Below are 23,109 nucleotides of genomic sequence, written 5' to 3'. Positions count from 1 at the left end.
AACAAGGAGCAGGCGGAGTGTGTGCATGGAGATGTGGCAGGCAGGTGAGGAAGGAGCGAGGCCGGTCTTCTTTCCCCCCACCGGAGAGCGAAACAAGCGCATTCTCCATGCAGGCAGGCGAGAAGGTCACGAGACAAACAGGCCTCAGTCCTCGCCGGCTGGACTTACCGTTCCCGCGACTAACGCTGTTAGCACTTCGTGGGTTAGCTTTAGCTTGTGCGGACGAGCCTGCCTTGCCCACGCTTTTGCCGGCGGCCTTTTTGCCGCCGTCCCTGTGCCCGCCTGCAGAGGCGGCGGCAGCGTTGCCCCCTGCAGCTTTGGAGGAGACCGGCGGGGTGGCGCCGTGCTGCTTTTTAGCTAGGGCGTCTCGGGGCCGTGCCGGATTCGCACGGGCGGCTGGCGGCTTAGTATCACGTCTCTCTGAGCCAAAGGGAGGCGGGAAGGAAAAGTAGAGTATTCAGAGGTTAATGTGGCGAGAGATTAGACATGCAGGGCGGGAGACAGAACGAAATGTCAATGAGGAGTAAATGGGGTTTTATCTTGAATTTCAAATTCGAAATCATTTGCACGCAAGTTCTTATGATCCTAAGCCCCGGACCGAGAAACTCTCTTCCGGTGTAGCGGTATGTCAATGCTGCATTTATCGTGTTTACCGATGTGAGCAGGGATGTTGGGTTCAATGCTAACAGGATTGACGTGAAAACACAGAGCGGTGCTAACGTAACACGAGACAGAGGCATTAGGAGATCGTTCGCACTGTGGACGCCCACTTCGGGGCAGATTTAATGGGGGACTATCAATTGGTACACTTTGCACGCAGACAGAGGGATTCAATGTGTGCCAGAAAAAAATAAATGCCAGACAGAAAAATCCTTTTCGCAACTGCAGGGAAACAACTTCAAAGCAGCCGGGCGTCTAAAAAAAGCGACATTTAGTTCCAGGACATACAAAATGTGACGGTCTAATGCGGCAACAAGAGTCAAAATCACATTATGTCCACAATTTCAATTCCTGCAGCTGGAGAGCGTGGCGCTACGAGGAGCTGTTTAACGCAGCTACTTTCATCCGCGGCTTGTTAGCAGGATGTGGAGTAAAAGTACTTCTTTGAAAAACTGCACGGTAGTATTTTCTTCTGCGGGTAGAAATCAAAAGCTCAAAGTCAGCTTTATTGTCAATTTCTCCGCATGTACTGGAAATACAAAGGAATTGAGAAGACTTTTCTCACAATCCCATGGTGACATGAAATTCACAAATTAATAATAATAGAGCGCACATTAAAAATAAAGTGCACGATACACAAACAATAAACATTAAACTATAAAGTGCATGCTGATACAGCATGTCAGATACAACTCTTATCAGCCATTACATTTTTTTGGAGTCATATCTAAATTGATTTTTTTTTTTTTCCCCAGTAAAGGTCCAAAAGTGCCAAAGTCTGATTCTTCTCACCTTTGGTCATTAAATGTAAATATTCTCCAGTTTTGTTGCATCTCTTATTTAATATTCTGGTTTACAGACACAACAGATTCTCACCAATTACAGGGAAATGATTGACAGGATTGTGCACGGTGAAATGCTAAAAAATTTGCCTTGCTGGTAAGGTAATATATATATATATATATATATATATTTTTTTTTTTACTGTTTATACAATTTCCTACTACTATTTATTCTTGTTATGTTTTACTTGAAACTCTGGCACAACAATTTCCTTCGGGATGAATAAAGTTGTTCTTATTCTTATTCTTAATAAATTGATGGACGTAAAATGCAGCACAGAGAGTGGTGACAAACCTGGATTCATTCATTCATTATCTGAACCGCTTATCCTGCTCTCAGGATTTGGGGATCCCAACTGTTATTGAGTGGATTGATCACATATGGGACATAAACCCATTCACTCGCTCATTTAGGGTCATATAGAGACATGTAACTATGCACCCCCACATTCACATGTCTTGGAAATCTAGGGGATCCAATAAACCTTCTCTGCATATTTTTGGATTGAACCAAAGGTTTTCTGCAGGATGAACATACAAAATCCACAAATAAAAGGTCCCCCCTGCCTACTGCTCATGGTTCATTCATGATGGGTTAATGCAGTCCTTCTCAAATAGTGTTGCGATGCCAGGGGGGGCGTGTGTGTGACCCTGTCGAACTTGCTTTTTTTCGCCGCATTAGAATAAAGTGTAATTGCACATCCACTACATTAGTTGGCAGTGCCGCTCATTGTCAGTGCGCAGGGAGTATTAGCTCTATAATGTAGGGTTTTTTTTGCACCAAGCAGGCGATATGAAGTGCAGTAAACAAACCCTCAAGAGACAACATGAAAAGTTTTTAACAGGGATGAAAGGAAAGGCGGAGAGAGACAAAGATAATGAGACAAAAGAAAGTCACTCGAAAGCTAAGGATATATGATGAAGTGTATGCAGCGCTTGGCTTCACTGTAACTACAGTGGGAGACGAGGAAACTTAACACTTCAAATCTTTTCTGTGACAGACCAAAAACAATGTTATTCTCACAGTTATTCTTCGTTGTAAGTTGAACTTCTTTCTTTTTGTTTTCTTTAATGTTAATGAGGATATAATTTTGAGCAGAGGTGTAATTATAACAATTTTACAGACAAATTATATTATTGAAAGTCGCAGCGGAGAGTGGGGGTGCGCGAATTGTTTACTTCTTGCTGGGGGCGGCGTAACAGAAAATAATCGAGAAGCACTGGGTTAATGGCAGAGAACCAATTTCCCCACGGGGATAAAGGAAAAATTATTATTATTATCAACTGCCAACTCCCAAACTTAGATTCGGTTTCAAAATTTTTTGTCTATTTTTGGGGTCAAGACACCTTGATTGCACAATCCTTATCTGTATCTCCAGATCTCGGAGGAGACGTTCACATGTTAGCTTTTAATTTTAGCTCTGCCCTTGGAAGAACTGTGCCAGCTTTCACAATCACCCGCCTGTTCCACATTAAAAAAAAAGACGTTCTGACACTATGAGCCAAAAGAACCACTCCTGAATGAAGTACTTGTTACATGGAGTTTATAAAATGCAAGGGAGGAACTATTGTCCCAAGGCTTAAGTATCAAGTCGGCCCGAGATCTGAAAATTCAGGAGAATAAAAGTCAATTTTTTTGAACACAACAGGTGGTTTTCCCAGTGCATCCCAATGTAGGAACTCTGACAGGACTGTTTGCCGGGCACAGATACGTACGCATGGTTTGATCCAAGCTGGAGTGTGAAGGGCAGTAAAAACGGAAATGGTTAAAATGTACAATTTTGGAGCGGTTCCCTTCAGGGGATCACCATCTTCCCTCAGCCGCAGGGAATGTTCAAATCTTTGTAGTTAACAGTTAACAGTTAAGACAATTTACATTTCATTGTATTTCTTATTCTTCCTCCTTCCTACTATTATCTATTACTGTTATGTTTTTACTTGATACTCTGGCACAACAATTTCCTTCGGAATAAATAAAGTTGTTCTCATCTCATCTCATGACGGGTGTCCATCTGAGCCGGGGGTGCCCACACTTTTTCGCCTTGTGAGCTTCTTTTCAAATGACCATGTGAAGATGATCTACTACTGCCGCTAAAAATGCTGAATATATATTTATTTATACATCTACTGAGTATACTTAACACAATAAATGTTTGTGGATCTTGCATAACCCTTATGGCACACTACAACAGAGTACTTTTTTGGTAAATACCTTATTCTAATGACTTGAATGGAGTCAGCAGCATAGTTGAAGTTAGTTGTGGGAAAATAAACTTCTGTACTGACAGCTGGGATTTTAGTTCCTTCACCTTTCTCCTTCTCAGCTCACTTTTCGGAGGGAAGTCAGTGCTGTAGTTTTTATTAACGGTCTGAAAATGCCGCTCCACATTTCCCTTTTTCGATTTAGCGATGGCAGACCGGCAGATGAGGCAAACGAAAATGAAATAGTTAAGAAAAAAAAGTCCACCTCCCGTTCCGAACGAAAGTGATACGTTTTAGTATTTTTACTTGGTCCAGCTCCCCCACTCATTTTTATAACCCATAAGTTTAGAAGACATAAATTGGAGGCTAGCTCGCTAGCTTGCTAGCACGCCGTCATGTGCACATGCACAGTGACGACTGTGTCAGAAAAGGTCAGATTGGACAGACCGACTGTCAGTCAAGTGACAAATCTATAGTGAGGATGATAGGCTGACGTTTACGTTCTAATGCCACGCGATCGACCCACGCTACCTTTGCGATCGACCTATTGGGCACACCTGATCTAAGCCCTATCGCATCTCCGAACCGAACTGGGTCTCCTTCCATTTTCACCATGAGGTTACCTGTTTTGTTGTTGCCGCCGACGTGCCCGGCGGCTTCTTCCTCCCGCTCCTCCTCCTCCGGCCGGGTGTCCGTTGGCTCGACATCGACTTTGACCTCCTCCGACGTCACACCGGCAGCGGCGTGGCCGTTCTGATTCTCACTGTTGATCGGCTCATCTACGGGAGGAACGGCGTTTAGAAGAATCCCACCGTTTCCAAGGGACAGTGGATGTAGCAGAAAACCCTTGTATCGGTATTACTCCGCGACAAAATAATCCCATTTTTATTCGTCCATACCTCTTAAAATACAAAAGACTATTTCTATTCTGGACAATTGTTTTAAAAACTTACTCAATCATACATCCAGGCAATTTAGGGCCTCTAATTGACCTGTTTTGTGTTTTTTGGATATAACGCGGTTCATCTTTTGCAGCTTCACTGTTTTCGCTGACTTTTTTAGTGCAGTTTTTTTAAATGCTTTTTTTTTTTTTTACAGTACAATATGTTGTGTTCTGCATCCTAATCGGCTGAAGGACGGTAGACCAGTGTCAACAATCTCCACGCCTCGTCTTTGTACAGCTTGCCTAATTTACGTTTGCAAATTTTCTCCATGACAAAACCCACATTGTCAACAAAACATTCTGCACCGGCAAAGGTCACCTGACGACGCGGCCAAAATAAAGAGGAAGATGTTAACTATCGCAGAAAAAGTTAAACTTCTGCACATGCTGAATGGAGGTGGAAGCTATGCGGCTGAAGGGCGCCATTACGGAACAAATGACTCTTCGGTTTGTTACATAAAGAATGAGGAATATAACATATTGACTATTAAATAATATATTGACTATTAAAATTATAATTTTACTGTACAGTAAATTAAACCATCTAAAAACTAAAACTAAAACTAAAAACTATCATAGCTATGTGTAAGAAAACGTTTATATTTTTCTTTTTCTTTTTAAATGCTTGGTCCTGAAAACAGGTTTTGATCTTTGGTTTCATTTTATAGTACAGTATTGTATTCTATGATAATTGTAAAAAATAAAGCTGACCACTTCACGGATTTCACCTGTTGAGGGTTATTTTTAGAACGTAATCCCCGTAATAAACGAGGGTTTACCATACTGCAATTAAAATCAGAGTTCCTTTCAAACTAGTCTGGTTACTTTGGATAATGAGGTACATCATCGGTACAATTCGTCTGTGCTTTTTAACCGTTTCGGCAGACAACGGCAAAAACAGAGAAAAGAGTGAGTGAATGTGGCACATACCTTGTTCAGGAATTAGTACTCCCTTCCTGATGAGCTCCTCCCTCGTTTGCCTTGTCGAGATCTTTCGCTCCAAAACTGCAGGACGAAAAGATCTATTTCACAGTCTTGCTGTCGGTCACTGGATGAAAAACCCACGTAGCGCAACAAACTTATCATCTTATCTTTCTGGGATTGGAAGTCGACAGAAGGGGAGGTTATAATCGAAAAACTTCCGCCAGGCAACGTGTGTTCATGTGGAAAACAGCAGCAGATGACTCTCCGGAGTGAATCGTCCCAGGAGTTTGGGCAGTGACCCCTGAGGTAACGGTGGCACTTTTTGCGCTAACGTGATCCGGCTTGAGACACACTCACGGGTCTGCATGCTGCCGCGACTCGCCAGATATTACCGGGCATGACGGCCCGGTGCGGGTTTGTTTTGGGGAAAAAGCACCACCTCATGCAAACTGATGGTGCCAGGCAATGTTCCCTCTAAGCTGTGCAACTATCCAGAGAAAACCTATCCAGCTCAGTTAGCTGATATAGATATAAAACATTTTTTTCTGTATCCTTTTGCTATGTAACTCTGTGAGTGACAGGTGTCCAGCCAATCATACAATACGATGCAATCACGGCAGTGACAGCACTTGCGCACATGTTCTGCCTATACACGCTATATAACAATAATGCTAACATGCTACCCCCTTATCATGGCGAAACGAGCGGGCAGTGAAAAATGCGGTTGGGATGGCTGTCGGAGTATGTGCGAATAGAAATACAAGCGATGAAACTGGGTGAGATCTTTTTCTTTTCGATTGAGAAAGGTCAGCTCTGCAAAACATGCAGCTAAGCTAAAGTAGTAAGCGAGTTTTCTGATGGAAAATTAAGGACTAAATGGAAGCTATGATCCCAGGTGTGATACTGGTGTGTGGCCACAGCATGCACATCTAATGTCTCTCACAGTGGTCCTCAGTGTGCTCAGGGAGGTTGTCTGTATGCACAGATATATGAAAAATTCTAGGGAACATTGGTGCCTTACCCATAGCATGACTAGCATTGATTTTGCGTAAACAAAACGCCACAGATTCGTTACCTTTGGAAAGATCCTGAAACTTGTCACTGGTCTTCTTCTTCCTCCACTTCCAAGGCTTGAAGAGTTTACCCAGAGACGACAGCTTGCCCCGCTGTTGCCTCGACGACGGGGCATTCTGGGAGTCGGCGGTGCCATCCAGCACCACGTCACAGCTCGCCAGTGATGATGACTTCTCCAGCCCATCAACTGGATAGATCACATACGCAGATGAAAGACGATGGATAAGCAATTAAGTAGCGACCATATTTTAATTTTATTATTATTTCTATATATTTCAAAGCTTTATGACCCTCCTTACACATATTAACATTTCCCACACTCTTATGAACACTTCCTATTCTCTCAGTGCCAGATACCTTGGAAGGTGCAGAAAAGTTTGGACGTCATAGTAGGGGTTGAAATAAATAAAAAGGCAACTCCAATTCCAACATATCTACATATATATATGAACACATATGCATACAAATATACATATATATATGTATATATATATACATAGATACACATATACACATATATATGTACCATAAACTCCGGAAAAAGCCGCGACTTTTTTCACTAATACAACGATGCGGCTAATATATGGATTTTTTTTTGTGTGTGTGGGGGGGGGGGGTCTAACAAGCGCCACGCCGCTAAACATTTATCCTCGTCACATCGGACCGATGAAATGACCGAAAAAATTCTAAGTCCGTTCAACTCCGACGCCGAAGAAGACGACTTTGACGGTTTTATTGCGCAGGAGGAAGCCCAAGATAGCGATCAGCTAGCCGGTGCGGCTTACATTGAAGTGCATTCAATAGTCCAGAAATTACAGTATATATATGTATATGTGTGTGTCTATATACATTTATATGTGTATGTATACACATTATATATTTATATACATACATACATACATACATATATGTATATATGTGTGTGTATATATATATATGTGTATACGTGTGTGTGTATATATATATGTATATATACACACACACATATATATATATATATATATATATATATATATATATATATATATACGTGTGAATATATATATACACACGTGTATATATATAGGGGGGGCGCAGAGGGAGATGACACGGAAGCGCCAACCATCGCCCCATCCGTTCATATACGCTTTAGACCACAGATGGAATATTAAACATTATGTGAGATTCAAACTGACGTGGAAAAGTAGCCACAAAACCACACGGTTCTTTACGTGATCCTCTAAATCACAAGTTACACATCACTTTAACTGTGGCCCGCTTTGTATATCATCATTTCTCTTCATCCTGATGGATTAACGGTATGGAATACTTGTATTTTTGCACTCATTTCCTCGAAGGATGTCTCATATGCATAGATACTAAGAGCCCTGCAGTCTGCACATGCTCATGAGAGAAAAACACAGGATGTAATTAATGAAGTATTTTCCTTGAGTTTAGCTATGTTTCACAGAACCGCCCCCACATCCCAGCTTAAGCGCTGATGGATAGGGTAAAAATAAAAATAAAAACAAACCCCACCCTCCTGCACACACACACATACACACACACACACACACACACACACACAAACACACTGCATGGCAATTAAGAATAAAAACAAGAATGAAGACGTGGAGAAGTACAGCACAGAACTCAGCACATGGTCTCCCCTGATGCCAATTTAGCTCTTACTCTCTCAACACACACACACACACACACACACGCTCATTTCCTGATACTCTGTTGATATCAAATCACAACAATAGGTGCATTTCAGCTGCTGCTTTGTGCAGCTAATGATGGGGAAGAAGAAAAAAAAAAGAAAATAAAGATTATCATCACCATTATCCCGACCATTAAGCTGGAGGTGAGGAGCTGCAGACGAAGAGAAGGGAAGAGAAGCAGGAAAAACGGAGAGCGTCAACAAACAGCGACCAGTATATCGTGAATAAACAAAGTGTTTCTCTGTGTATTACTGTCCGGCATCAGATTCTCCTCCATTCAGAAGAAAACGATACAATCTAGCATTCTATGTGAAATAGACTTAGTTGTAAACAGCTGAGTTGTGAATCTATCTAGCAGTTATTGCACATTATGTGGACAAATAGTGATAATAGCAGTGAATTCAGCTTCACCATCAGGCAAAATACTCAACTTAAACCACAACCCTTCACCTCCAATGCAGAGGAGATCCATTCACCACTGGGAACAAGAGCAGCTACGAGTCTCGGCCTTCGCTATGAAAGCCGTTCAATAATGTAATAAGCTCCCCGCTAATCTCAAAAACTGGGGGATTTGTTTTCTGTATCCTGTTGGGTCATAAAAGGATTTTGAGTTTGTGGTTCCGAAAGAATTAATCTGATGTTCTGACTGATTGTTTTGTTTCTTGAGACAGAGGATTTTAAGTGGACTTGAGCTAAACTGAACAGTCCCGTCTGGTCAACGCCACAGCGGATTGGCTAAATGGTTTCCTCTTATATCACGATTTATTGCAATCTGGCGGCGGCGAGCGACTACGAAAGGCCAGATCATCGAGAGCAGCTGAGGGAGGTTTCAGGGAGCGAAAACCGTAAACCTTCCCATTAGAGGGGCCACTGAAAACCAAAACATTTGGAAAATTCATTCATCCTGTCAAAGTGTAGAAACTGAAGCAGGAACCTTTGTGCCGTTGAGGCGGGAGCGCCAACTACCGCATTTCCCGTGGCAACTGCTCGCTCCTCGAGTGACGGCGAAACGGCGATGTCACGGGCGTCTGCGAGAGCTGCGTCAGCAGAGCGTTGGTGAATTTCAATTCTCTCTTCACATCTCAATTGAAACTGATCATTAAACTGTCATTTAAAGTGAGGTGTCTCACATCCAGCCCATCATTCAATCTTCATTTCGCACTCTGGAACAGAAGACGGGCAGACCCGAGGGACGAGTCAGGGCCCGGATAGACCAGCGGTTGAAGAAACTTGAAGCAGAACAGACGGCGAGGCCGGGATTTAATCAGCGGGGTAAAAGAGTCACCGCCGGACGTCGAACAACAGGAACTGACAATTCTTGTGATGAAATTAAAAAAAAAAAAAAAAGACCTCACAGCAAACAATGTTTTTTGGGTTTCTTTGGGATCTATGGTCCGGAGTCAGACCCGGGTGTCCTTTTTCAGACCTTACAGCGGGAGTGTGTGCAGGAGGAGGGGAAAGGGAGAGGCTTCCTTCCTCCGTTACATGTCACCGGGGGGGGAGGAATGGGCGGACGTCACGAGCGCAGGAAGAGGGATGGAGGGCGAGAAGGAAGCCGAGGGTGACAAAAGGCAAGAGTAGAGGAGACGAGAGAAGAAAAAAAAAAAAAAAAAGGGGAACTGGAAAGTGAGGTGGGGCAAGAGGAGAGGGCAGAAATGGAGAAGAAAAGAAGTGTTGCTGGGCATTCGCTGCAGTTCTAACACCTCCATTTCTTCCAATGAAAGTAGGCCAGAGACCAACCAACTCATGATCTACACTGGGTGGGGAGGTGGAGGCGGGGGGGTTACGTCAAGCAAACCAAACGATGAAGCATTAAGCTAAAAACCCATTCCAAAAAAGGTAAAAGTTCTCCACCCAGGTGGAAGGATGAAGGCGAAAATATTAAAAAAGGGACTCGTGGCTTCGCCTTCTCAACAACAGGGCCGCCTTTTAGATGGAGGGGAGGGAGGAGCTCGTATTTAGATGATTCAGCATTTACGGCCCTTCCCGCGATTGTTACATAACCCCATTTACGACTCCAATAAAAAAGCCGACGTTCCTCTGCTTAAACCTGAAGTGTGCGATTTCCGAACCGGTCCGAATGAATGAAATCCACCTTTAGACAATCCGCTGGCAGATCGCCATGTTATCACACAGGACGTACAAAGAGCCAGATGAATCTGAGCCGCTCTGGTTTCATTTCCCTTTTGCAGATCCTCCTGACTCCTCCGGACGCCAGTCCACCGGGTTTTCGGAAAAAAAAAAAAAAAAAAAAAAAAACAATCACAATCCAGCTGTCTTCCGCTGGGGGGGGGTTGGGTTTACTCAGAACTTGAGAGATGCAACTGAGGAACAACGATGGCCGAAACTACTGATGGGTTTTTTTGGTTGCCAAAGGTTTGAAATGAGAAAAAACAACCTTCACTGAGTTTTATGTTCACAAATCACATTTGACCAAAAGTAAAAAGGAGTTCATTGACCTCAGGTTCCAAGGAAATGATGCCAATAAGTCTGCCGCAATTTATTTACCTTATTTGCCTTATCCTAAGTCGCCCCGTGATGGGCTTTCACGTATGTAACCCAACTCTCACCCAGTCAGTGTAGAATTTATGTAAGGATGGATGGAGGGATCGAATTCGTTCAGCGAAAAGACGATCGGCAAATTATCATCCGACGAACTCAAATATTCAATGTATTTGCTGTGACTTCACAGCTGCGCGGCACATCGATAGCGAGACCCGTTCGTCGGTCATCACCCAAAATCCGCCCAATCGCTTCTGCTCTTTTCTCCAGCCAGGTTCACCCATTTCTCAGCGTCACCTCCAGTTCTTGAAAACTACCCTGGCATTTACAAGATAACAAGAAGCGAGATTATCGCAAAAAAACACTAGTCGTTACCGCAGGACTTCGAAAAACAAAAACGACCCCACCACTCGGACCTAGTCACGCCGAGAACAGTGCAACGTTCAGACTCTGTGTGACCAACACTAATCTTGGAAGACTAATCTGTGGAACAATCCTGGCACGCCAGCTGATTATATTTTATACCTTTTAATCCCTCCCGGCCCTCCATATTCTCGGGTCTGTTTTCCGTCTCTTTCAAAGTTGAAGCGCTGAATAACTAAGTGGGACAAAGTCCCTGCCATCGGAGCCCGGAGGCTCCAGAACAGCCAGCCTGAGGAAATGAGGCCGCCTGAGTCACTTCTCCCTTTTCAGCCTCCTCTTAAAGCAACCACTTATTACTTGTTAACTTGCTTAATCTGGTTCTAAATCACATTTATTATTCCTTTAATTCCTCCAAACCGACGCTCAATCCTTGTTTTAGCTTTTTTTGGCGGTTTCGAAAGACAGGCTTACAAATGTAACGACTGTTACTTCAGTATTGTGAAAGCTGTAGTCTTGAAAACCCCAACAAGGTTAAAAAAAAAAAAAGCACTAAATTGAAAGTGTTATTTTGAGCAAAAGTGCTAAAGCATATTTACGTCAATGCACCGGAGGTATCAAAAGAAAAGGTACTAATTGTATACTAAAATATACGATTTAATTTAAACAGATCTTATCTACAGAAAAAAGCAAACTGTGTTGAAATCAGATGAAAAATAAAGAACAATACAATAATTAACTTTAAATCCGACATGGCATCGTGCAGACATGGAAGTAAAGTACCTTCAAGTACACAAGTATCATAACAGAGACTGGGGGTGGGGGCGTCAGGAACATTGTTGGGTAAAATCCAGACTAGTCTGAAACTGAATTAAAAGTCTTGGTTCTGATATCTTGGCTCTTTTGAGAATAAAATAAATTGAATTTAAAGGTTTAAAAAAAGCACCTAAAACTTCCCCAAAGTGTTGCGTTTGAGTGCTCGGCGGCGACAATTGCAGCAGCGTCGGAGTTTTGAGCTCCGGCAACGATTTCAGCGTGTTTTTTGTTTTTTTTTAAGGCCGTCTGGCGGATGTCTGTGGAACGGGTTCACGCGTGGCGTGATACCCCGCCGGCACGGAGTCATGCAAGGTGGTGCTAGTGGTGGGGCGGTTTTTATAAGTTAAAATCGCAAAAAGAGGGCGAAAGAGACAAGAGAAGCGAATGTCTTCCTGGACACGGATAGCGGTATGTGTGCGAAGAGGAAGGAGGCGCGTACACGCACGTACACAAACGCGCAGACACATACACACACTCACACACACGCACGCACACACTCACCGCTCGCAGTCTGGGACACGGCAGAGACGGCGGTTTGACCCATATTCTTATTTTTTTTTTCTCCCCCCTCCACCCTATCCGGAGCTCCGGATGGATCGGACCGGGGTCCTCCCCCGCCCCGCAGCCCACGATCACGGCCTCCTCCCGCCGCGCAGACCGCGTCCTCCTCGGCCGCCGCCGCCTCCGCCGCCGCCGCCTCCTCCGCCTCTACCACCGCACCGGTTCATGTTATGAATAAAAAAAAAAAAAAAAAAAAAGTAAAGTTCCAGGCCCCGGTGGGCTGAGCCGATGAAACCCGCTCTTCTAACTGACTGACTCAGTCGCTCCTCCGGCGTAACTTCCCCTCCCGACCCCTCCTTCTTCTCCTCCTCCTCCGAATGCCTCTCATTCCTCTATGCAGATTAGGAGGCGCTGCTGGGGGTCAAAGGTGAAACCTCTGACACCGCCTGTGCTTTTGGGGAAAATAAAAAATAAAAATCTTTATATGAATAAAATGTATATTTCTTAAATGTTTATAGGGGAATGCATACCTTTTAAAAATTTCCAAGTGTAATCAGAGGTGAATATACAGGGATGTCTCAGAAAATTAGAATATTGTGATAAAGTTCTTTATCTACTGAAATGCTATTAAAAAAAAAAACAACTTTTGCACTATATTCTGATATTTTGAGATAGGATTTTTGAGTTTTATTAAGATGTAAGCCATAATCAGCAATACTAAAATAATAAAAGGGTTGCAATATTTCATTTGATTTGCAATGAATCCAGAATGTATGACATTTTTGTTTTTGTAATCGCATTACAGAAGATAAAGAACTTTATCACAATATTCTAATTTTCTGAGACAGCCCTGTATAGTTCCCAGTTATGTGATATTTATTAGGCGCACTTGTGGATCCAGATCCGTTGTTTATTTCTTATCTACTTTTTAAACTGTCTTTCTTTTCTTAATGATCTGAAAATCAGTTTCGAGGTAGGAATAAACAGAAATTATCTCACCATATATTCCAGGATTTTTAACATTTTTTAATTTACTTTTTTTTAAATTATTTTTTCTGAATGCCTAACCAGAATCTAATACATTTGTTTCATGTGAAATTTATTTGAGTTTGTCATTATTGAAACCAAGATTTTGGATTACTTACTATTAAGAATATAAAATGTATGACATACATGTGGATCCTGATCCTTCTCATCTTAAACCTAAGCTCCTGGAAAAAGAAGCTTCTATATATGAAAACAATGTACATTTCTATAATGTTTATAAGGGAATACACACCTTTAAAAAAAAATTAAAAGTGTAATCAGAATCCAAATCAGAATGCCTCCCAGTGGAAAATTGCTTTTTGTTACAGCTCCTACTCAAAGGGTGCCAGATGAAAAATATAAGCCTCAACAAATATATAAAATCCATCTAGAAAATAAAAAATATAAAAGTGTGTATAAGTTATTGCATGATATCAGCATCGGATATGGGTTATTGCACATCGTGAGTCCAAATAAGGACCCAATTAAGTTGTTTTTTTTTCCTTTTTTTAAATGATTTTTTCTGAATACATATCCGGAATCAGGTAAATGTGTTTCATGTGAAATGTATTTGAGTTTGACATTATTTAAACCAAGGTTTTTGATTATTTTGTGTCAATAAAATAAAATGCATGAGGTTTACATGTGGATCCAGATATCTTTTATGTCTTGAAAATACTATGTACTTACTTTTAACAACAATAATAATAATAATAATGTCAAGAAAAAGACAAAAAAAGTATTAAAAACTCGCTCTGAAAATTACTTTTTTTTACACAGAAATTAGCTGCACATATTTACAGATTTTCATATATTTCTCATTTTTTAAATACTTTTTGTTTTACGTAAGAGCCACACCAGACAGAGGCTCCACGATTAGAAATGCATATGAGTTTGTCAAACCAATAGTTTTGTGTTGTAAGAAAACCTTCTAAACAGATATTGAATTACAAGTGTAAGGTGTAAGCTTTTGATTATTTTGTATTAATTTTTTTTTCTTAATTATCTGAAAATCCAATTTCATTTTTTTCAAAGTGTCTTCATTTCAAACAACGCCACATTAAATCATGACCAACCAAAAACAAAAAAAAAAGATTATTGAGTGGACAGTGGGCATTGTGGCCTTTACAATGCCAGTCTCCCATCAGGCCTTGATGGCCTCCTTTTCCGTAAAATAACACAAATATTTGGAGGAAACAATTTCCCCCATCGAACAATAACATGGTCATTTGCCCATCACTTTTTAAATCTAGATCAGCTGATGGAAAGTAGTTCAGAGTAGTTCAGATTCTTTAATCGTTACCAGAATTCCAAACCATAATAATTTCTGTGCGGAAACGGAATAGCTTCAGCGGTGTCGGTTGAGAGTGGCAAGAAGGAAATGATGTTTGTTGCCAACACGAACGTGACCACGGTCCAAGAACAAACGCGCGCGCTGACCTTCACGTATCGCAGGCCCACAAATAGCCTCTGCGCTTTTTAAACAGACAGATAAGGAGAGGATAATGGCCGCTAAGGTGAGAGGTGGTCTTCGGCCGAGCGTCAACACAGTTCAAGTCAGCCGGAGCGGCAAATTGTTATTTCTAACAGCGGGAAATGGTCGAGTTAACGTCTCACTAACCTTGGAAAAGACCTCAACATTGAATAGGTTTTATTTCTATTTTTTCCTCACTGAAATATATAAGAATAAATATGTGATCCATGCTTGTTTTCAAACATTTGAAACTGGAAAATGACAAGCACATAATTTGGGATAGAATAGAATAGAATAGAATAGAATAGAATAGAATAGAATAGAATAGAATAGAATAGAATAGAATTGCATGTCTCAGGTTCATTCCTGTGTCTGCGTAGTCTGATTTCTCCGCTTTTCCACCCACAATCCAAAAACAGCCAGGAGGTTCATCGGAGACAATAATTTGCCCTGACAGGTGATGAGAGTAAATAGTTGTATGTATCTATATGATGGGTGAATGACAAAGTGAATCGTTGTATAACTTTATACGCAGCCCTGTGATAATTCAGGGGGAACCCTGCTTCTCGCCCAATGGCAGCTGGGATTTGCTCGAGCAGGAAATGCTGATGAATAACTGAATTAATGAATGAAAGTATATAAAAACACAAATTATGTGCACATGTTCACATCAGCTATTAGTTCTGGTTAGTCATCTAGAATGTAATACTTCTTTCCAGTATCAAACGTAGTGCTTTTGTTATTATTATTTTTATTTATTTATGCTTTTTCTGCCTGTGGTTCTGCATTCATCAGACGACTTCAACTTTTACTCCCTCAATGTTCGACCCAGGGCCTGAATGCAGTCCCTGCACATTACTTATTCAGTATGGCATACAAGTCTTGCTCCCGTTGAAGAATCCAATAAACAAACGCGGTTGTGTAGTTAGGGTTAACTTTTTCAAACCATAAAAAACTTTCAGTCCCTATATGAAAAAAGTTTTACACGTGTTTAAACTCATTTGATCTGAAAATCACTGTTAAACCGTTGGTGAACAGATCTGAATGCACCAGTGCGCGGAGTGCAACCAATAGCTGGATTTTCTTGTAGCTGCTGAATGAAAAATATCAATATGCATTTGATTAAGAATGCCTCACCTGAGTCTGAGTGTTACACCTAAAACACACACAGAAAACAGAAAAAAGGAAAAGAAAGGAAAGGAACTAAATTAAAAGGCCTGGGAATTAATAGACTCGGGCCTTTTGAGTAATTTTTGGTTTCCATTTAGTCATGAATTAATTAGTAATGACATGATCCGTTGCTCCGTGGGCAAATCACCCCCCAGTGCATTCGTTGTTTGAAAAGAGGGATAACAAGAGGAAGGGGTTTTTTTTTAGGGTGGGGGGGTCAAGAGGCACCGATCTCTCACGGGTCCGTCGGCGTGGCCATTTGAATCCTTTGATAGTGGGACAAAAATAAAACGCTTAAAATTAGATCTGTGAGTTAGCGCCGCTTCTCACAGAGAAATACAGGGATCAAGCTCAGGGTTGAAATTAAGGCTACGATACTGGAGGATCCGTATGAATGGATGAATGTTATTAGCATTTCATAAAAAAGATCTTTTAGAGAATAAATATGCCTCCGGGGGACTCTTTAAGCATAAACACCAACCTCGCTGGGATTTGTAGTTCTTTTGGGTTCTGAGTTGTTAACTGAGGATAATTTAATTCTGTGTTTAAGATGTATTTTAGGCTTTAGTAAATGGAATGGAAGTCAATGGTCTATGTTTCAATAAAGGTGGGGGTGCGAGCTTGTGTGTGTGTGTTTTCATTGGAGAGTGTGAAATGATCCTGTCATCACAGTGGCCAGATTGTCAGTTGAGAGGCTGCAGAGTCCTAGACAGCAGCCGGTTGCAGGCTGTTCACAGTCCAAGCGCCCGTGGACGAAAAACAACAGATTTCCATGAAGCTCAAGACTGGCATCTAGTGTCAGAATATCAGATCTCAACTGGCATCTGCAACTCATTCAAAACCTCGGTATTTGAATTTTTATCTGAGAAAATCGTTTCTTTCGAGGCTTCAAGTCCCGAGCAATTGTCAAGATAGGACTGTTGAATTTGGTGGAAGAATAAAGTGACAGAAATCATAGGCGCATTTTAGTCTTTTGGGTCACAGGGTTCAGATTCTCATTGAAGTCACACGCCGCCAAGTGAAGTTGCAATCCTACCGTGATTTTGTGAAATCGGGTTAAGTCATCAAACTTTTGTATTGAGACACTCAAGTTGGCAGAGTTCACTGGGGGAGAGGAATTACGCATGTTCACAGACGAGACAATGGGGCAACCAGGACCAAAATGCACAATTCACGAGCAGGCTTCCAGATCTGGGGTGAAGCGTTTTGTGAAATATGGAGTCATAATGTGGAGAAACACAACCATTAAATATTTTATTCACACGCCATATAGAAACAAGCAACATTCATCCTCTCATTCATACGTCATATAGGGACATACGATCATTCGCCCTCTAATTCATGTTTCATATGGAGACATACAATTTCTCACCCTGTCATTCACATGTCAGATTGAGTTACAGAACCGTTCACACTTTCATTCACGTATCATATTGTTGTTTTAATTGTCTCTTTTATTTATATTCATTTTTATTGTTATTGTTGCACTGCTGTGACAAACTAATTTCCCCTATGGGGATCAATAAAGTGTTATTATCTTATCTATGTACAAACATATAAGCATTCACCTTCTCATTCACTCATCATATAAAGACATAAAGCGTTCACTCTTTCATTCACACGTTATATAGAGACACAGAACAATTTGCTCTCTCTTTCATATGAAACATACAACCATCCACCATTTAATTCATGTCATATAGAAACATACAACCGAGATCATCAGGTGTGCCGATGAAAAATGCCCACTTTCACCCGATCGGTCCAAAAATTATTTATTCAACACAAATAATGTCTTCGTATGTCTATCAATGTGGGCGGTATGCAGTGACAAGAAGAACAATTTAATGTTTTTCCACTAGATGGCAACAGGTAGTGAATGAAATTGTGTATCTACCGGCTGCTGCTCAAACAGTATTTAGTGGTGCTTTGACAGTGGCAGTGTTACGGTAAATGTTTTAAAAGAAAAAGAACTGAATCGTGACCCTCTGGTCCCGGAGAACATCTTGACCAAGATGAAGGCCCAAGTATGAGTAGCGGTCAGAATCAAGTAAAAATGTAAGCTTTAGATCAGGGGTCTTAGACTGCAGGCCAATTGGGTTTTTTTCTCACAAGCATCTTGGGGTTTTATTTGGTGGGTTTCAAAAAAAAAAAAAAAAAAGGCAAGGAAAAAATGAAGATGTAACTTTGCAATGTATTTTTTGCTTCAGAATTTGAAAACAAAATGATTTTTTGATGAAAAAGAAATCTACTTGCATTGTTAAAACAATATTTTTGTTTCTTATTGCTATAAAAAATACAAAAACGATAGCAAAATTGATTACATTTTCCCACAGTGACAAGATTTTGTCTTTTAACTCAACAATATTTTTGGGGTGTATTTTCATCAATTATCTTTTATTATTCATTTTTAATATTAATTCTTCATGGTTTTTTTTAGGGGAACAGTTCATTACATATAAAGATTTTTATAATTTACCTGCTTACCTCCTTTACACTAAAACAAAGGAAAATATTTGGACTTAGTGTTACTTCTAGGTAATGATTTTACCCCTTGACATCAAATTAGGCTGCATGTGGCAGCCTAATTTGGACGTAATTTGGACATAATTTGGACGTAAATGAGTTTGACACCCACGCTTTGGACAATACAATATTGTTATATTGTAACAAAGTTATATTGCGTTTGGATTCACTTTTTCTGGGGAACCAACCGAGCCGACTCCATGATGCCTGTTGTGCAGGGAAAAGCTATCCAACAGTGCCAGGGTTCCAAGCAAACTTAAACGCCATTTCCGAACTAAACACCCCTCTCTTCAAGATAAGAACACAGACTATTTTGTTCATCTGTGTAAACAGACTGAGAAACAGGCACCATTGTTGAAGAAAACCACCAAGATGAGTAAGAAAGCTCTGAAAGCGTGCTACAAAGTTGCTGAACTCATTGCTAAATCCAAAAAGCCGTCTAGAGATACAATATTCACCCGCTCATTCACACATGCAGAGACATACAACCATTCACTCTTTCATTCAAACATCAAGGGTCGCCAACAAACCTCCTACATGTTTTTGGATGGTCATGTAAAGAAAATCTTTCTAGTTTTTTTCATTAGACCTTCAAAATCTTATTTTGAAAAAGGATTCTTTCTTTGCCTTACTGCTGTACTTAACTCTGATGCGCCATCTCACACATCAGCCTCCAAAAGCTAGCCCTTGAAAGATTAAATACTGTGAACTGACAAAAGTTTTTATCATTTGTTTTGTTTTGTTGTTTATTATTTCTAACTGGTCCATGGAAACATTTTCATGCATTAAACTGGTCCCTGGTACAAAAAGGTTGGGGATCACTGCTTTAGAATAACAACAATACTGTGTTATTGTCATCTTGAAAACTGCAGCTTCAATTCCCCATCGGAAAATGACGCAAAACATGAGCGACGCGTCCTGATCTTTTTTTTTTTTTTCGCCCGAGAAGAATGAATACAACTGCAGTCTGTCTGGAATAAATAAGGTGGAAGTAGATAATTGAGACAGGAGGGGGGTAAGTCAGGGGGAAGTACTTAAAGAAGTTAATAGTGGAAAGTAACTGCGTTAGCATTGACTTGAAAGTAATGTCATTAACTCTCTGTGTCAGCATTGTGCAGCGGAGGCTACATGTGTGCTAAGAGATGATGGTGAAGGGCTGCAGGAGGAGCGGCACTGCACTCCTTTATCACCGGCAGACAATGAGGCAGCGGAGCTGGAGGGCTGGAGGGCCGCGGGGCTGTGTGATGATGGCGAATTTTTGGTGAATTGAAGCGATCGCTCTCTCAGGACAGCGTGTTGTGTGATATTGAAAGATACGGCAGTGTCGTGGGAAGGTCAGGGACACAACAGCGATTTTGTTTTTTTTTCCTGCAGCACATGATATTCACAGGAATTCTAATTAAAATTTAAAATTCAACAACTTGTAATAACCTGATAAGGTAATTTATGTCATTTATTGCCAGTTTAAGGTTCTTTTTTTTTGCACACCTCAGGTAATTCCTTGCATATTTTCAGTAATTGTCACTGTGCATGTCAAATCTATTTCTCCGTTGACCCGCTGGAACATCTGTGCTTTGAGACGCGCAATCTTTAAGCATTCTGCCGAGGAAACCGCGCAGGGCCATTTGCATATCAGCTGAACCAGAGGAAACTAATTGATCAGTAATGCCGATTCTTAATGCATGCCCTGTGTTACACGTTCAAAACCTCAGAGTTTCACAGAAGGATGAGAAACAACCTTATGAGCCTAAAAAAAAAAGCCAAAGTCAAAATCGTCCGATTCAACATCGACCAAAGGACAACTAGATGACAGACAGTACAGAGTTTCTCTCAAAAAGTGTTAGTAGAAAATTATCCTGGGTCATCCTGGGTTCTAAAATAGCCCAGTCTAGCTAAAAATCAGTCCTCATCATAGCTTTAGGCGGTAATGGACCATTAATGACTCAAGAGAGGTCGGACCCACTCTCTGCTAGCCCTTGGCAGCGTTGGCCTGTTGAAATCGCCAGCCAATCAAAAGCCTCTCCTCCATTTCTACAGCAGGAACTAACCGCCATACCAACCTGCCCTGTTGCTCTTCGTCATTTTAATTGTTTTTGTGACCAAATTGACAACGTTGTTGGTAAAACGGTACTAAATCAACAGTGGACAGACTGTATGGGTGCAGGGCCACATTTTAGCCGGACCATCGGGAGATGAGGTGGAAAAAGGGGACAATAAAAAAACAAACAAAAAAAAAAAATCAAACGGGTCTATTTCCAGTGTTCTGCTTTTTTAGCAAATAAAATCATAAATTGAAAAAAAAATCTCGATATCGATGGATATTCCTCCACCGTTGCTGCCGTGATCTGCATTGCCACAAAGAGGGAAACAAACATTTAGCATGCAAGCTATGCTAGCAGCTGTCACCGAAAAAAAAAAAAGCTCATGCTGCGAGGTTAGCCGCTAACTCATAGACCCAGGGATAATATTTTATTCGTCCATCTGCTATCCAAGATGTTAGGATAAAAACAAATTGCTTACAGGATTGCAAATTAGTTAATAAGCAACTAAGAACAAACAGATTGCTCTCCTGACCAACGAAATGAATCCTGCAAATGTAAATATCTTACGGGCTTCCTGTTGATGTGACTCCTTGCAGGCCGGAGTAAACAACCCTATGGGCCAGAGTCGGCCCACAGGCAGCAGTTTTCCCGCCTCTGCTCTAAATTAACCCCGATCATGAATTCAACATTAAATGAATGAGTAGCTACCAGAAATAGCTATTGTATTTGGTTTCTGCGTTGGTAAAAGGCAGTTTCCTGCTTGCTTATGGTGGAATGGCCATGCTGGGATTGTGACGTAATTTTCATTATACTGTTTAAAGGGCCACTGAACTTTGGGACTTTTAAGGATAATATATTTTTCAGTCCTATCAGTGAACCTGGAAATAATGCTGCAGAACTGAGCGTACCGCTAATATGGACTGCTTGACGTGAGTCTGTGTTGGGAAAGGGGTCTTATTTATTTTAATTTATTTTTCTTTTCATTATATTTACGTTCAAATCTTTATGTCTCCTAATTTAGGGACAAAATCCCACTCGGGGACACTTGAGTAAAAAAAATCAAGCTTGGAATTTTATTTTTTTCCATCCTCAGGACACACACACACACACACAGACAAGCTGAAAAAAACAAACTGATGACATCAAGTGTAATCTTTTGAAAAGCTCCTCCGGGAAACCCCGAGGAAAATTACAACAACAAATATTTTAATAGCCGTGGTGATAAAATAATAAATAAATTCAAAGTTTCACTTTCATAACTATATTAATATTGCGTACAGTGTGATGGAAAAACACGCACACAACTCATGATCTCGCCTGAACGTAATGACCACTTTGCTTTAAGATCCTTGCAGGACTGTACAATCCGACGGGATCTTTTTTACCCAATAACAAGGGATCACCAGACGGGTAGAGGGAGAGGGGAGGTGACCTTCTCCTCGTCCGGAACAGCTAAAAAGAAAGACGGTAGAGGTGGAGGAAGAAAAAGCCCAGAAAAAAAAAGAAGGAGTCATCAAATATTAAGTAGTGGCCTCAGCGGAACAAGGGGGTAATAATTGTTTAAGTGCTACTTTTGAGAGCCTCTCTCCCCTCCCATTGATTTATTTATTAAACTGGGTTGCTTGCAGGGTGCAGCCTCAAATTATTTTCTTATCTGACCTACATGGGGATACGCTGCCAATAATCTCACGTTGACTTCATGAGAAGATACGATTTAGTTTTTTTGTTGTTTTTTTTTTTTTTTTTATGAAATGGGAAGCGGACTTCTTTGTCAACCGGGATCACGATAGAGAAAACGTGCGGCATCATTGCCGGTGAATGGTATCTCAATGAGGAACGGGCTATTTCATGCATGTAGCCCGAGCCCAGAGGAACTTTGACAATCCCCCGCCGCGCCGCCTTATTGGATATTGAAGAAAAAATGGTCCGTATCCCAATAATGCCAATCTATCTCTTCCCCCCGCAAACACGCCAATGACGCTGAGATGACTCTTTTTCATATTTTTCTGATGCATTTTGAGTTTCTGGCTATATGATATCTGTCAAGGGACAGATCTGTCCAAGTTTAGTAAGGGTCATCCTGGTGTTCTCCCTGTTGGGGTTTCCGAGTTGGGGTTTCCAAGCCTGAGAACCATCAAGACTGGGAAAAAGAAGACACCAAGAAGACTGGTGTAGCGCTCGGTCCTGTTGTGCACGGTGTAAAGCTAGTCGAGGCATGTGATTGGAAAATAGTCTGAAACCCAAAGGGGTATCAAAACAAAAAGGGACCACCGAAGATCGAAGATTCGGTGGCGAGCAGGGGTTTAAGAGTCGGAGTGGCGAGAAGATTACGCATTTCAAGGAA

The 23,109-nt window shown here is 41.2% G+C and overlaps 1 protein-coding gene across 5 annotated transcripts in view; it reads right to left on the bottom strand.

The window, feature by feature from the left end:
- phactr2 (phosphatase and actin regulator 2) overlaps positions 1-23,109 on the bottom strand; it is a 49,744-nt gene that overhangs the window by 16,626 nt on the left and 10,009 nt on the right. For 2 of the 5 annotated variants that reach the window (XM_086172244.1, XM_086172260.1), the window contains exons 2-5: positions 6,647-6,832; positions 5,578-5,652; positions 4,328-4,483; positions 169-420 (exon numbers count right to left, since the gene is read on the bottom strand). In XM_086172244.1, the coding sequence (XP_086028370.1) occupies positions 169-420; positions 4,328-4,483; positions 5,578-5,652; positions 6,647-6,832 (669 nt within the window). Of the gene's footprint in view, positions 1-168; positions 421-4,327; positions 4,484-5,577; positions 5,653-6,646; positions 6,833-12,527; positions 12,889-23,109 lie in introns of those variants that run through there. The other 3 variants (XM_086172252.1, XM_086172272.1, XM_086172267.1) reach the window with 3 other exon arrangements.

This window comes from Fistularia commersonii, chromosome 2 (genome assembly GCF_037954325.1).
Source record: "Fistularia commersonii isolate RoL2024-O1a breed Wild chromosome 2, RoL_Fcom_v1.0, whole genome shotgun sequence".
In the NCBI taxonomy this organism is placed as follows: Eukaryota; Metazoa; Chordata; class Actinopteri; order Syngnathiformes; family Fistulariidae; genus Fistularia; species Fistularia commersonii.
This window is presented reverse-complemented; position numbering and strand designations above follow the sequence as displayed.